Genomic DNA, 16,989 nt, shown 5'->3' with positions numbered 1-16,989 from the left:
CCGGTAATATTAAAATGCCACTGTGGGTACACCAAAAGTATCTTTAAAAAGGAGATGGTACACAAATCAGATAATGCAAATAATATTTTAAAAAGGACTGGAAGAGAATATCTTGTTGGTAGAAGCTGTTTAGAGCTGGAGACTTTGGAAACTGCACAGAAACATTAACATTTATTTAATTGTTTTAATGATACGTTAAATCAATCTTAGGGGAATAATTAGAAAGTGAAAATTATGAATTTATCTGCATAGTGAACTCATAATAAAGGCACAGCTGTAGCTGCCTGAGATAAAGGATAAATAGACAGAACAAAGCTAATCAGATTACACTTTATCACCCTGTCTACTCATTATTTGAGCCTTCTGACAGTTACATGTCAGCCCACTTTTGTAGAGCAAGTCATATATGCAATATGAAATTTGAATATGAACTAGACAGAAGACCTCCTTGAACCTCATTATGCTCCTTTGCCCAACTAAACCTCATCATCCTAACCTCACACGTCTTGCATATACATTACATATTTTTTTTTATTACACTCTGGCCTCTAGTTTCAACCCTGGTGTAATTGGCAGATGTTGTTTTCATTTCGGACTTAACTGGAAATCTGTCTCTTTGCCTTTGGTGGGCCTAAAATGATGAACTAGGTTTGCTTTTTAAAGTTTACTCTGTAATAATGCTTTTCACCGACACTATTACATTTCTGTCTTTTGAATATTTGTCATATTAAACAAAACACAACAACTTGCTTTTGGCTCAGTATGTCTAATCACACATATTGTCATGCCTGGGATCGTGAGTTGCACAAGCTCAAGACTGGTTTCATTGTGAATTTGTCTTTTTAAGGGGATAACGTGATGGGTGGGAAGAGCATTATGTCAACAAACTGTTGTACACAGACAGCAAGCATTACAGACAAACTCTGTAATGCTTGCTTTAGTGCTCAATGGAAGTCTTTTTTATTATTATTAATCTGAACCAGTTTTATGATTGTCAAACCAAGTCCAGAGCAGAATCCTACATGAGTTCCGTTTGGAAACCTGTACCCCTCTAGACCAGCAAAGCTCGGCATGAATTCATCTATTACCTATAATTATTTCTAAATCTATCTCAGACCTGACTCGCCCATGAGCATAATACCTGACCTGTAAGTAATATATGCTCAGAGCTGCTGCTGGACTTTAAAGGATTACACTGAGTGTGCGCAGATTTCATATCATTTCATATTCATCCTATAGCAGAAACACTTTTGCTTTAACTCACTGAATTTGAGCTAGATTTTATGTGATTACTACAAAAACCTCTGCAGGAATGCAAAGATCTCACGAGTTGAATTCAAATACTGTAGTTTTTCTTTTGTAACAACCTATTTCACTATTGAAGTAGGTGGTTCCACAGGCTGGGGTAAGTAGTAATTATCTGCTACAGCAGAGTCTCTCTCAGCTTCTGCAGTGATTTGCAGTGTCCTGTCAGTGTAACATGGTACTGTAGAGCCCATGTGCCTTCACAACTGATCTGACAGACTTGTTCTTCTTTGTGAACTCATCAGAGGCTGCTTAAAAACATTGGCATGCACACCTCTTCTTCTTCTACTGCTCAGTATTCTTCTGCTCAGTTATTAAACTCAAAAAAGTGTATGCTGTAAATGCATGGTTGTAATAGCTTTTAAAGACTTGTTACACTCAACCACCTCAATCATTGCTTTGCTAGCTGCATTAGCGTGGGGGTTTGGAATTAGCAGGGAAAATGCATCAGATTCGACCTGAAAAACTTTGTAAAACTGTATAAGTCATATGATTTAATGTGCAGTCTTCCAATATTACAATCATAACTGGTCTACCCTAAAGAAGGACTGTTCTTTATTTAGGGGAGTTTATTGCACTTTGATGACACAAATGAGTATATTGAAATATGCAGAGGAGAAGCAAAGGGGTGTAAATTAATTTAGCACTAACCTAACTGGCTACACAGTAAATAGTACAGTATAAGCTGCCTGAGGACTGCTGCATCAGAAGAACATCAGCTGCCTTTTAATTCCACTTTTGACAGGGCATTTGTGCTGATTTATAATCACAATTGTGCCTGTTTTTGTTAATTTAAAACCCTTTGTTCATAGAGACACACTATCTCTGTCTCAGGGACCTCAGCGCCTCTCATTTGCTTGCTGGTTGTAAAGGGAATGAGAGGAACTGATTTTATTGGCCATTACTGAACACCACTGAAGCCTGGCCCGGCTACACCTGTCCATAATACGTTCCTCCCACTAATAACGTATTCTCCAACATTGCGGATGGCTGCACTCTGTACATGGCAATATTGCTGGTAAAGAACATTGAAAAAAGGCCATTGGATATGGCCATAATCCCATTGCCCAGATGTTTAAACCTGGGCTTGGACTGCGGCCCATTTTAGGAAAATTGGACTCATTGGAATTAATGGGTTGAGTTTCAAAAGCTATCCCCCCATCCAAAGCCTTGGTACGAGTCGAGACACTTGTCTGAATGGCATTCAGCATTGTCTGATAAACAAACTGTTCCTGACTGTGTATTATAATACTTTATTCTGACTGAATACAGTATTAGTACCAAAGTACAACAATGAAAACTGCCTGAACAACGCTGAAAAGTAGCTAAACTAGGATCCACTTTAACGCAGCACAGATGAACGCAGATGAAGATAAATGTGATAATAATTAAATGAGCAGCTGTAAGAGTACATCATTTACCAAATACCTACCAGGGGACGGGGGGAGCATGATAAGAATCAGCATATCGCTCGAGTCACACTACATGGAAATGGAAATGTGTGAACAGAGGAGAAAAGGATGTGTGAACGTGGAGGACGTGTCAGCTCAGTCTCTGAGGGAAGAAGAAAGATTTTACTGATAAAGGTCTTTTCGTTGAACTGCATTTGTCCCTTTGCTCCTGATGCATCAGGACGTGCACCTCAGTCACTGTCAGCTGCTAATGAGAGGCTTCTGTGTCAGGCTCATGAATCATTGTACCCCTAACGTTTTCAACTGTCACACAACCGCACACACACGTGCATTTGTATGCTGTGTACAACATGCTGTAAGGTCTTGCAATCTGGAGGCTCGGTTGTTGTCAGACTAAGATTCAAAAAATGACTTCAACAATAAAACCCTAGAAGTCTTTTTTTTTTTATTCAGTAGGTTGAGTTCCTATACGCTTCTGTCATGTAGGTGCTAACACACAACATGAAAACACAGCTGCGGCTATACATTTCTGTTTCACATACTGTCACACACTTACTCACCCACACAGTTTGTAGATTCTTTTTCCATTGTTGTTCATTATATGAAACTGGAACTAGTCATGCAAACCTGAGTTAATGCAGACTGGGGAATAGTTTTAAAACAAGTTGTGACACAGTGTCAAAATGAAAAGAGAACGGTAAGAGGTAAGCACTTCTAAATTCCTCAGAAAATACTCAGCTAGAATATTCACATAGCTTTTCAGACACACACAGACACACTGGATACATTGGTCTGCTCGTTTTTGTCTTTTGACCAAACCTTCCTTCATAAAGACGACACAGACAGCAACAAAACGCAATCTCCTTCACTTAAAACAGCAACATGGAGGAAGTAATTACTTTTTTCCCACAGGTAGCTATGACCTCTGACTTGGAACTGTTGATTCTCACCAATTTAAACTCCACCCCAAGCTGTGCTGGCAGAAACAGCTTATGAATAGATATGTTTTTGAATATGAATTTGTTGTTTGGTGAACCATAAATGTGTTTAGTGTTTCTCCTTGGAAGACTTTGAGGAACAAACCCGGGTACACACTAGAAATTGTTGTTCTAAAACTACTATTTATTTTGTTCCTGTTGAGAACGCGCACACAGTCTGTGCACGCAGACTAGTTTGGGTCCACAAACAAATCCATCAAAAGCCATTCAACTCCCACTACTTTTTACCAAACTTTATTTGCCAAATGTTTTCACCAATCAGGTCTTCACCTGAGGTTATGTTTGGCTTAGGATGCCAACCAACAATATAAATATGACATAGCCCTACAGAATGAGTATTCGTTACTCTGTTGCCCAGTTAAATATAACTGAATGTGGCTTCCTGCTTTGAAACTATGAATTCCCACTTCATTTCAGTGGCTTTCAAGTGAAAAAGTGTGCTCATGTGTGCATGGACATTATACTGTTGGCTTACTTTATCTTCAGAGCATGACATACAAAATATGACTGTGCTTCAGCATAATGACCACTCTGGGCTTAATACCGTATGATTTATGTCAGATTTACAAAGTTGTAGAAGACAAAGTTGGCTTTAACATAAGGAAAACACATCAATCAGGCAGTATATGGGAGCATGACAGTGTTATTACTCAAGATAGTGTCTTTAATCACTATGCCACCTTTGGATGCCGAAACAGCTCATCGCATTGCAATAATTGCACACACTGCACAATACCCTCATTCCAGATGTATGGCCCAGGGTTACACAACTATCTTCAATAACAATGGATCAGCATAATTTACATTAAAGATCTGCATTTCGGTACCATCCTTTTGCAGAGGAGACTTCTCCCTGCGCAAAGTTAGGAACTTGTTTGTGTTAGAGATTGCTATCTCTCAACGGTGTCTCTGAAAATAACGTCTCAGTCACAAGTCAAGACAGATGAGGGTGAGACAATCTTGTCTAGGTGGGAGATGGAGAGAGGGCAATATCAAGAATGAATCAGTGGCAGGATGTTCTGTGTAAAAACATGGTGGCTTCCCGTTGCACAATGTGAAATGATTTCGCTGTGGAGTTTTATAAAGGTTACAAAGGATAAAGAAAATAGTTGAAAACCTCGTACCTTCTCTAATCACAGTAGCATATTGTTGTTGACGGCTCCTTTTAACTGTGTGTGTGAATTGGCTTAGGATGTCAGTGTTAGTGTAAGTGTGCAGGTGTTACCTCTTTTTACATACACTGGTAAAAATAACCAACATGATCTACTTAAAAAAGTAAGGGAACTTTTTGCATCAGATTATTATGTAGCTCAAGCAACTAGTCTTTCTTTTTACTACTTAAATTACTGTATGTAAAAAATAGTTTTTGCTATTAAAGTCTACTTAATTCAAGCATTTCCCTAGTCATTGGTTTGTGTGTGCTTTACTTAACTTTTAGAGTTTCAAATGTGGATTTTTTAATTTATTTTTTTATTCAAACTTACCTCATTTCTTTAAGTTTCCATATGACTTAATTTGGAGTGGCACTTACTTTGTTTTTTTTTTTTCAAAATGTGCTATGAGTTGCGTAACATGACAGAAAATGCAGTTTAAAACAAGCAACTGCAACTGCTTGTAAGACAAAGCTTAGTGTAGCCTTGAGATTATGAACATTAGAGGATGTTTTGGTTTCACATCCTCATTTTACACAGCGTTCTTAGTCCTGGTTGTCAAGGTCTGAACCCACTGAATCCAGGTAATGAGCAGAGGGTGGTGGCCCTGCCCACTGGGGAGGCAGTTTTTTAAAAAGTGAAAAATCAACAGGATGATTTCTTGTTGTGTGCGTGCACCTAAGAAGATTGTTAGGGATTATTTCAAAACATTTTGTTAAGAAATAAAATGCACAATGTCAAAAGATTAACTTCCAACTTATATATTTTAAAATACAAGTACAAACCTGATTATTTATTGTTAATACCACAGATTTATTTAAACTACATCTACATCATCTCAGTTTTCTTATGCAAATAATTGTGATTGGCAGATCAGTGTGTTTGTGCGGCTTCTGGTATGTGCATATTTTTCTTGTTTGTAACTGTTCAGGCTGTTTATGGTCATGTGATGATTCTTTCCTATTTCAGAAAATGCATTAACGATACACTACAATCTTTTCTCAAAACTTTTTCATTTTTATTATATCACAATGAGAAGGTGTAAAAACTACACAAACTCAGCAAACTTATACAAATATAGAATGTTTCTGGGTAAATTTAATTGTGAAAAGAACTCATCCACAACAGTTTTATTTGGCTGTTACACTTTAACTGTCTTTTTAACATTTTTATCACTGTGATATCACCAAATGAATGAGTTAGCTGCATTTTATGGATGTTAAGAGTGCTGCCAAAGCTTGCAGATAGAAAGACTTGTTAAAACTAAATGTCCGTGGAGAACAGTCAGATTAATTAGGTAATCTCTTTCTTTCTCAATCCTACTCTATCTAAGACTCCAGTGTTCAAGTCCAATAAGCTGTTGTGTTTGACAGGAAACCTATAACATGGCTACATGGCCGGGTGGCCGGTAGCCTGTGGCTACTTTCACTGAGGAGCATATGCTGCTTTGTTCTAGCCTGAGGGCTAACTTCATTGGAAACTGGAGGCACATTAGTACATTCAATTTAATATGCAATGCACAACTTTATCGTGCAAAATGTGTTTTCAAGCCACACAAGGTTACCGAACAGCTGGGTGAATGTGCTCATAAGCTCTTTACTACTAATTATTACCAACACCTCCCTGATGTGTAACTACAATGTGAATATGTGTTTTTTAGTTTTCATACGAAATGTAACACTTTCTCTGCAACAAAAGAAGTCTATAAATATTGTTGAACATCTTTAATAGTACTGACGGTAATGATTGTTTTATAAGAAAAATCCATCGGTTTTTAAAATTGGGGATTTTAGGGAACTGGGTCTAAGTCTAAGAGGAGCAAAATGATTCATTAGAAGTGCAAGCAACTTATTTGGAATTAGGCAAAGTAACATTTACTATCAATAAAAAAATATTGAGTAAATATATTTATATTATATACATATATGTATTATATTTATATTTACATTTATTATATTTATATTTATTAAATGAATAAATTAGTAAACCTGTCTGTGTGTGAGTTACAGTATATCCTTTGCAAATTAAAAATCACATTACTACTACAAAAAAAATGTACAGTTTTGCCCACAGATCTGATTTTGCCCACTGACCAATTTTATCTCGACTTCATCCTACAAACACTTGAAAACAAATCTTTTTTATTCATTTACTTTGAATTAGGGAGCTGGTCACTAAGTTAGTTTTTCTTACCAGAGGGCAGCTGCTCCAGGGTCCCCAGGGTGCCACCACACAGTCACTGGGGCAGGCCAGAAAGCAGACCTGGGCTCTGGGTGGTATTTCCTCCTGATCACACAAATTGTCCTCAACACTGCCGGCCTCCCCACTTGTTGTTCCTCTCTTCACACACCTAGCAGAGTGGACGGTGCAGCTGTATAACAAGACTCTGGGGCATTGCTACTGTAACTGGGTCCTTTTTTGAGTTTCAAACCCATATCTAAGTTTCCAACTCAAAAAAGATTGTACTTTTTCTTTTCTCAGGTCTGATTGTGCAGCTTGTTTCAAAAGTGACTTTACCTTATGTCGTATGTGTTCGACTAAATGTTTAATTTTATAAAATTGAAACACAAAATCTATTTGGTTTACTGTTTTTATTGACAGTATAGTTTTGTACAGGACATAAATGATTTTTTGGCCATAGTCCAATACCAACCAGTACATGGTGCCTACAGAGAGGGTCAACACTCCACAGCTTTCCTCTGCTATATTTAAGCAGCACTACAAAGGCACGGCAAAAAAAATCTACCAACAATTAGTGTGTATTGAGTGCTCATTTTCCTCTGGCATTGAAAGTGTTAGGGCTAACACAAGTGGCAGCTACAAAACCGTTGCCAGTCTACCTCTCCCTGTGTATGTCGCGGTGCCAGCTAGGCAGCCGCCAAGCCTCACCCCCTCACTGACCTGATCTTTCGGCTTTGGACTCCCTCTCCGCAGGCTGGCAGGTCGTCCACAGCATTGATGGTACAAATGGACCAGGGCTCCGTCCTCCACTCGTACTGGCTGCATTCACTGTAGCACGGCGTGGCCTCGTACACCTGCACACGTGCAAACAGACACACACATATACACAGGAGAAAAAGAATACCCCCGAGATTAACTGAAGGAAACAGCAGAGTATATGACCTGAAAAATGGACATGCATACAAATCAGCTCACACAGGCTTATAAACACACACACACACACACACACACACACACATATATATATATATATATATATATATATATATATATAATGGTGACATTTACTGTAAGTATAATAACAATTTCATACACTAAGAACATGAAGAAAACAATAGCCATTTTCACTTTTCATGGTAACCGACACTAATGAGGTGTCACCAAATACAGCATTTTTCATGCATTTACTTTTGATACAGCTAAAATACTTTGTGTAAAAATATCTTCTGCATAATATAACTCAAGCTTATGAACATAATTGTATTACATTTTCTTTTAAGGGTGCATTTATTCAAACATCAAGCCTTTGTACGGTTATGAAGAAAGCATATTTCTTCCCTTGGATGTTTTAAAATCTACACTGCTTCCAGTTATGGGACCAATTACTAAGTGTTGCCAAACAGGCTGGATTTTAATATCAGGATGATGACCCTTATGTTTTCTACACTACAGGATTATACTATATGTTGTGATTTGGCTAAAAAGAATAACTGGGAGCACAGAAAGCATAGTCCCATAAAGATATTTTATTATTTACCCCCCAAAAACCTGTGTATGATATGGAAAGAATAGCATGGGGTGTGTAAAACAACAATGACCATGTGCAATAAGCCCTTCAGCTGAGGATGTAGTTGCATGAATGTTGAGCCTATTGACTTCTCCCCACTTAACCAGTGATTCCGGCATGTCTGTGTAACCAAGGGAGCAGCCAGCGCAATGCTCCTGTAAACACATGTTTACTCTCAATCTATGTAACAGTCTGCCACAGTAAAGGGTATACTCCAGAGGACAATTTGTGGAAAAAGCTATGACAAGCTGTAATGGGTGTCTGTACGTGTGTGTGTGTGTGTGTGTGTGCAGAGTAGAGAGTGAGAATGAGGGCTGAGTATTCCCTCCCCTCTGGGCCACACAGATGCCTATTACACACCCTCATCATTTCACATCTGTCCCTGCAGATGCCCCTGCTGGCAACTGCTCTGCTTTCACTTTCGCCACTAGTGCTACAGAAGCACAGTTCTCTCTGGAAAAAAAAACTCATTTTATCACCATAAATATAACTGCCAGTTACTTTTCACAATGTATACTTTTATTTTGGGATTGGAAATTAGGAATCATGCAACTATAGCACTAACTTAACAGGTTACAGTGCCACAACACCAAAAGGTGCAAGTTTAATGCTGAATAATGTGCTGGTACAGTCGTTTTAAAGTTGGGTTACTACCGCACACAGACAGAGCAGAAAAAGGTACAGATCATCTTAGATTACAAACATGTGTATGGAGGTCATCAGAGAGAATTGGATCATTTAGAATCAGTTGCAACAGACCAGCTCCTCTCACTGGCTACATGTTAAGAAGACAGCCTATACTCTGCTCTTTAGTTCTCCCGTTGGCTCTCTAAAATTTATATATTTTCTTAGCATCACTAGGATCACATTGGCTAACCCAGTTTCTTTGAGCATACTCTCAAAAGCTTTACTGACTATTCACATTATAATGAAGTCCTAATGTTCTTTACAGAGTGTCAGTCTGAGCCCCTCCAGTTAAAAGGTGGATGAAATATCATCCATCCATGTAACACTCTCTGTCTCTCTCTCTCTCCAATCAAACTATTGTTCTTTCTCTCGAACAAAAGACTAAAAGGGTCACAGGAGAATATGTGACTTGGACAGATCTAACATGCATTTTGTCTTCATTAGCTAAAGCAGAGTGTATGTACAAAATGAACGGCACTGACCTGAGCCTGCGTGGATGTCCATATTAGCAGTGCAACACAAGCCAGAAGTTGGGCAGGGGAGAGAAGAACAATATGATCATTAGTTTTGATTTTGCCTGCAGTGACAGAAATCTGCCTGTATATAATTCTGCTTAAATTTGATTTTAAAAAATACTGCTTTCTGCTCTGTGTTTCATTAATAAGGGTAACGGATGATTAAATACTTCATCATCTACAGTGAGTCTTGTTTTTTTTTTGCCAACTGAATGATTCATAGTGTTGAGAGAGTTTTAAAAGTGCTGCAGTTGGTTGCAACAGCTGTGCAATGGCCAGACCTGCAGCTGAAGGCAACTCTGAGAAATTAATTTGTCTGAAGATGGTGAGCGAGAAGTCAGTGTAAATGAGCATATGCTCAGAGAGCCTGTGTATCTAAATCCAAACAAAGTTACCAAAGTTACCATAAGTGGCATGTTTCTGACAATAACTTTTCAGGCTGTTCTAATTTATTTTCACAGATATAAGAATATTCAAATAAAAGACCTTGACCTGTGGCAGAACTAACTTTGGGTGTAAACATGCAGCATATACCTTTGAACTAGCATAAAGCTGGTTTGAACAAAGACCTGGCAGTGAGAAATGGTTACACAGTAGCAGGAGCACGCACCCATGTGCTGCAAATACCCACTGGATGCCAAATCGTCCTCATGCCATTTATATTTATTGATCCATGACTATGCACATCAGAATGAAACCACATTTAAGGTCCCAGACTTGCAGGAAAACAATGCATTGCCTTCTATATGGCACTAAAAGTAAATTGCATTATTGTTAAAATCTCCGAACGGTTCGGTGAGATAATGATTATGACTTGAATCCAAGCCTCACTCACGCGTATTAAAAACTTTGCACACTAACAAACAGAGAAACAATGAAAAGTGGTGCACGTGCATACTCATCCATACTCATCCAACACACACTCAAAAGGACATGTGATGCACCAACAGGCCCTCGTGCAAGGATGGTGTTTTATTGATTCAGACAAAAAAAATCGCACAGAAAGCCTTAAGGAGGGGCACTCACTTATATAAATCTCTCTAACTGTCATTGTGTGACTACAACTTCAAACAGACTGCTATACTGTCAGTGGGAAGAGTCGGAAAACACTGGCTCCTTTGAGAAATCAGGGGAGTCTATTCCCATGCGATGATTGTCTTCTATATTCTCATGAGAGGATTAGAAGTTAAATTGTTCCAAAATGTAATAAAGCCATTATGTCTGCTTGAGTAAGATATCTATTTGTGCTTCTCAGGAAGAACCCTGAAGAAAAATCCTGTGTTCTTGCTCAAACCTGAAACATAACCTAAGTGATTAATATACCTGAGCATAAGATTAAGTTAAACAGCACCTAAAATGAGAAATCTAAGTCAGAGGCTGTTTAAAGTATCAGCTAAACCCAAACACCTTCCCATTAAAGCACAGCATTTGGCAAAACTAACATTTGTGGCGTGGAGCTAAAAGAGACGCTGCATTAAAGAAACAAAAAGTCTGAGTATATCACCTGCTCTTAAGTCCTGACATAATGATCTCTTCACAACTCCTGACAATTTAAAACTGGGGAACAACACAAATGATGTCCTGAGGAGGGCAAGACTCTGCCATGAGAAAGGAATGTGATTAAAGTGCTATTCTACTCAAATCTTAAAATGTTACTCTGTAAAGGTGGATGTGCTTCCTTCTATTACTGCACTGAAGCGATAACACAGAGCTTGTTCATACATGTATTAATAGCCCAGCCATGTTTAGTATCTTTATGCAGCATAGCACCACTGCAGAATTAAAATGTCGAATTAAAATGTTTGTGCAACAATGTTCAATCAGCTGTAAATGTCCCCGGTGTTATCAGTATCAAATAAACACCTAACAAACACAACTATAATTGCTCTGAAAAAAGAAAGCTATTTCCTATTGAGTTCATTTATAAATCACACTGTCTCTCACCTACTGTCTCTCTCTAATAGAAAATAGTTCTCCTACCAACCAGAGACTTCAATGAACCAAAGGCCTATCAAGATTTATGTCTAACATCCTCCTTGGACCTCCTGCTGCTGCAGGGCAATGGTGTGACTTTCCATAATTACACAAATTATTTGGCCATCAAGCTCTATTTCTAGCTCTGAAATAATCTTTTTTTCTCATTTATTTTGTAATGTATTACTAGGGGAACAGCTCAACAAGACAGGAATACATTAGCAAGAATGTTTCATAAGCACTTAACCCTGAACCATCTTTCAATAATAGCTATATTCAAAGGTCTTTTTCAGAACACAAAAATAGGGAATGAGCTCACCTGTATCACATCAGAGCAAACACTACTATGTCACAGTTCAAATGAGTGCTGCACATGAGCAGTAAAACAAGTCACATCAACACTGAAAACACTGGTAAAGTCAAGCTCAATTTCAGCTTTATTGCATTTTCTGTCTTACTTTCATTTGTGTTATTTGGATTTTATCCATATTTTATTATGGTTGACATTACAGGAATTGGGTTGTTAAGCAGAGTGCAAAGCTTGATGGTTGCATTCCAGTTTATTGGGTTACAAGCTCACAGCAAATTTGAAACAATCTCATCTTTAAAAAAACATCCTAGTTATCAATGATGAGCATGTATTTAATATTCTCCTAGCCACTCACTATAATTTGTTTGTATATTTAGCACATAGAAGCTGTGATTAACCTTTGTATGTGAAGTAAGTGTTGCGGACCATCTGGGTGACTAAGCTTTACAGAGGTTCCGAAATGAAGCCTTTCTGGGTGGCAGCACAAACAATATGCAGGGTGTGTAGTGCAGGGAGACAACTTGTTTTAAGGTGTCCGCCTAAAGGGGGAGAACAACACATGCCCGCAACTGATCTATGTTAATTACAACTCACTGGCCTGAGGTCGATCCATCAGCAGCTGGCTTCACAGTCTTTCACTCTAATACAGGAGAGAGATTTACCACCTGGGTGCAGTTAACCTTTGTTAACTTTAATATTGTTTCTGGTACTTGAAATCTGGCCATTCTAACATACTGTGGCAGATTCGACCGAATACAAGTTGCAAGAGTAAATCCCAACGCTTCAGAGAGACAACAGCAATTCTTTTCCCAGGAGTCATTAATAAAAAAAAATATGAAAACCTCTGGTATTGCCCCTCGCGTACCGTCAACCATATCTGTGCTACGCCCCGTGATTCTAATATTAAATCAAGGAGAATTAATCTATTGTAAATTTCCTAGACAAATATGATGAATTATTTTAGGTCAGAGTGGTGAAGAGATCAGGGCTGAGCTAACTCGTAACGAGGTCAGTACAGTACACACAGTATATGATGTAACTGATTTATGAACTACCGAGTAAAACAATTTTGTCTAATGAAACAAAAACATTACACAGTAATTGCAACCAAACACTAAATAAGCTGGTGTAAGCATAAGCAATGCTTTAAATTGTTTGCTTGAAGGTTGGAATTTGGGTGTCCACTGCTCATAGCACCAGATATAATCAAAACCTACCATTGTAGGAAAAGTAGTGAACTCCGACTCTGCAGAGCTGCACCTGTTTACTGTAACTAAGTTTTGAATCACAGCTGAAGAACGTGTACAGTTAGAAGGATGTATTGATAAAGCTTAGTGGAGAACACTATGCACGTTATTGTTAGCTTATTGTTGTGGGGTTGCTCTGATCTGTAGGGTTGCAGAGTCTCCCTCAGGAAGGAGGCTTTGTCTGCTTAATAAATTGTAGGTGGAGCATCCTGACAAACAAGGAGCTGCCAAAGAAACTTATGGTTGCATGCAGTGGATGGAAATGGTTGTCCATAATAGCTGATAGTTTGGTCATTAATCTTGCATCCCAATCTACTTGAGACAAAACCCAGGGCAGAACCACCAACATTCATTAGTTTGTATAGTATCTTGTTGTCTATTGTCCAAACACCACAGCCCCAGCAGACCATAACACAGGCTGCCTAATGCCACGATAGATTTGTGCAACGTAGTCTGGTTGTCGCTTTTACTCTGCCTTAGCTCTGTCAAGCTCTGCCAACAGTTCCTTGTTTTTACCACTGAGGTGGAATCAGGTCCACAATACCAATCCTTTATTAGTCTCTATTATTCCTATGCAGTGACACAGAGTATTGTTTCTAAGCCTTTGCAGATGTAACTCTCTATGTTCTGGATGATAAAAGTGACAAGAAGACAGAATTCCACATAATACTTGGGATAATGACTAGTTTATTCCCCCTGATTCGTGGCTAGTAGAAAAAGAGCTCTAGATACATGGCTTAACTCAAGAGTCTCGGCTTGGAGCAGCCAAAATCTTCCCCTTTGAAAAGCAGAACTGAAAAACAGCAGATGGCCATGGGTTCAGAGTGTGATCATAATCCAGTAGCTAATCCTAAGAATTTTAACAAGAGCTCAGCTGTTTAGACCTAATTTATAATATATAAACAACAGAGCAAGCTGTCACATAACTCTATGGATATGAGTTAATTATGCTTCTCTGATGCTTATTTGAAGTGTGTAAAGAAAATATGAGTGTGATGACCTAAAATCTGTGTTGTGTTTCAAATGAAGCCAATTAAATATGGGGTATGTCAGGAGTTTGGATAAAAAGCCTAAATATTAGTAATACCCTCCACCAGTAATCTCATTTAATCAAACTAAGCCAAGAGAAAACTTATCGAACAATGTCAGCGGTAATGGGCAAACAGTACCTTGAGACCAAACACGAGAAGTCAAATTTTTCTTTACATTTACATTATAGTATGTTGCCAAAGCAGAAACAACCAAAAAGTCTGAGCCTGAGAAGATAGCAGGAGCATACAGTAAGAGCTTAGCTTGGCAGCCATACCAGCAGGCACCATGGTATCGCCCACAAACAGATCTTTGGGGAAGCAATAAAACCCCCTCAACAAATTAATACCTATAAGGACGGTCTTTCTAGCCTATTCTTCTGAACAGGCACCACTGCAAAGTTTTTTGAGAAAAAACAGCCAGCAGCATCTGCAGCCTCATAATTTACTGACAGTTGCCAAGTACACAAACTCTCAGCTGAACGGAGCCAAGACATGAAATCATGACATGCAGTCGGTACGAAAGCATCAAATGCTTAATTTGATGAAGTTAAACAGAGGGCTGTGTAACTCAACACTGACAAAGGTTATACATATGGTGAACAAAATCATTTGTGACACTTGCAAATATCCTGGATCAGCAACATGGGCAGGAAGACACTGACATCCATCTTGAAGGGTGTGTTAGTTGGCAACCACTAATATTAGATCGGTCACTGCTTGCAGAAAGCTGTCAGCAGCAGTGGACTGTGGAGCTCACACATGATTATTTTCTCCATAAATCTGTCCTGAGGTGGCATGATCAGACTGCTGGCATGCCAGCTTGCTAATTAAGAACTATTTAAGAGCATCAGCAGCTAGAGAAGAACAGTGAGGGCAGCAAAACAGTTTCGGTAGATTAAACGTGCATTGCATATGCACTGTAGATTATGATACAGTGCTGTCAGGTGTGAGCATCCCATAAATTGTCTGCCTGAAGTTCAGAGGCAACAGGGATTTAAACTTTTGTTTAATACCCCATGTGATACAGGCTTGTAGGAGAAAATGGCTTAGTTATCAAGTACAGCAATTATCTAGCAATCGTGGTCCTTTCATATCTATTTTGGCTGAGTATTGTTAAAAGGAGTATTGGAAAATTACCCAAACTACTTACCAGAAATACATAACTGTGCAGCCACATTAAAAGACCTAAACGGCCACATTTTCAATTAAAAGAATTCTTAGTCTCAAAAATATGAATATACAACACAGTGTACAGAATTATTATTCTGTGTCCCTGCTGCTGATCAGTGGTGTTCAGCATGCTTATAATTGTTAGGAAGTTTCATAAGTCAACATGTACTGTAACATAGACACAAAAAAGAAATAATGACTTAGTAGCACAAGTAACACATAGAGGAAAAGAAAGCTTTTGCATAAGTTATATAACACAAACATTATCTGCGAATCTATTTAGGAGTAAGAGGGAGTGACTGGTGAGATGCATTTCCTCAGTGTGGCAGGTTAGCATTGGAGGTGGACAGAGAGGACGTTTCTCCAAAGGAGAGAGCCACAGTTGGAGTGGAGGCCTTAGGCGGTAATAGTGGCACAGTGGCTGGCAGACAGTCAAGAGAATTAGGTTGTGTGTTAAGAAAATAGTGCATACACAGTAGCACTTAACATCTCAGCATTCTGTGGCAAACACCTTTGTAAGTTTGCTGAAATTCAAATGTCTCCTGTAATTATAGATCCAATTTGTGTGCTTCTCTGGGGGCACTGCTTTGACATCTATGAGCTCTCGTTGACAGTCTCCTGAGGCATCTTGAGTTCAGAAAAAGACCACAAATAGCAGCATTGTAAATTCTCTGTGTTAAACTCAACCAGATTTGCGGGCATTTTCTTAATACACATTTTGAAAATAAAAAAATTCTAAAAGTATAACTAGACATTTCTATATTTAATTTCAAAAATCTAAGGATATAGAAAACATTGTTGCACAACAGAAAAATGTTTGACAGGTAGCAAGAATTGTTATACAAACAACTCCCATTTAAGAAGATCTATCTTCAAAGCCGTGGAGTGAAAGAGGTCTCTAAGTCATATATTGTGAACAAATATTTATTCATGCAAATCATTATATTATATACATTTGACAGTAAATCTTGTAGTTTCTGGAGAAAACAACATATCCATTCATTTAATTTCTTACTTTTGAGTTTTCCTTTTTAACAGATGAAATGATGACCATTGGAAATTTTTCGAAAGTTTGAGTGAGTTAATGAAACTGTACATTAAAACAGTCTTAGGTTGAATTTTGAATGTTTTCCTGTGGCTCGTTTAATGGAAAACACTGATTGCAACAGTATATCCAATGTTTGGGCAAAAGGCCTAAGGCTAAAGCCACCAAGCCAAGTAAGGTTGTTAAACAGTGTTTTGTAGATCAAAGATCAACGGCTTTAGGCTTGGACCTTCAGGGGTCGCTGAGCCTGCTCCCAACATTGATTCGCCCTTCCTACTTCAACCCTCCAATTTTATCCGGGCTCAGGACCAGCCCACGGTGGGTAGCTGGGGCCACGGTTGACGGGGCGGGATTTAAACCAGCAGCCTTCTGCATTCCAACCCAATGCTCTACCAT

General features: G+C 38.5%; 1 protein-coding gene across 3 annotated transcripts in view; it reads right to left on the bottom strand.

Annotated features, from left to right (window-relative positions):
• thsd7ba (thrombospondin, type I, domain containing 7Ba) overlaps positions 1–16,989 on the bottom strand; it is a 168,115-nt gene that overhangs the window by 16,194 nt on the left and 134,932 nt on the right. For all 3 annotated transcript variants that reach the window (XM_067516850.1, XM_067516847.1, XM_067516849.1), the window contains exons 17-18: positions 7,768–7,901; positions 7,060–7,216 (exon numbers count right to left, since the gene is read on the bottom strand). In XM_067516850.1, the coding sequence (XP_067372951.1) occupies positions 7,060–7,216; positions 7,768–7,901 (291 nt within the window). The remainder of the gene's footprint in view (positions 1–7,059; positions 7,217–7,767; positions 7,902–16,989) is intronic.

The sequence above is a fragment of the Channa argus genome, chromosome 9 (genome assembly GCF_033026475.1).
Source record: "Channa argus isolate prfri chromosome 9, Channa argus male v1.0, whole genome shotgun sequence".
Taxonomy (NCBI): domain Eukaryota; kingdom Metazoa; phylum Chordata; class Actinopteri; order Anabantiformes; family Channidae; genus Channa; species Channa argus.
This window is presented reverse-complemented; position numbering and strand designations above follow the sequence as displayed.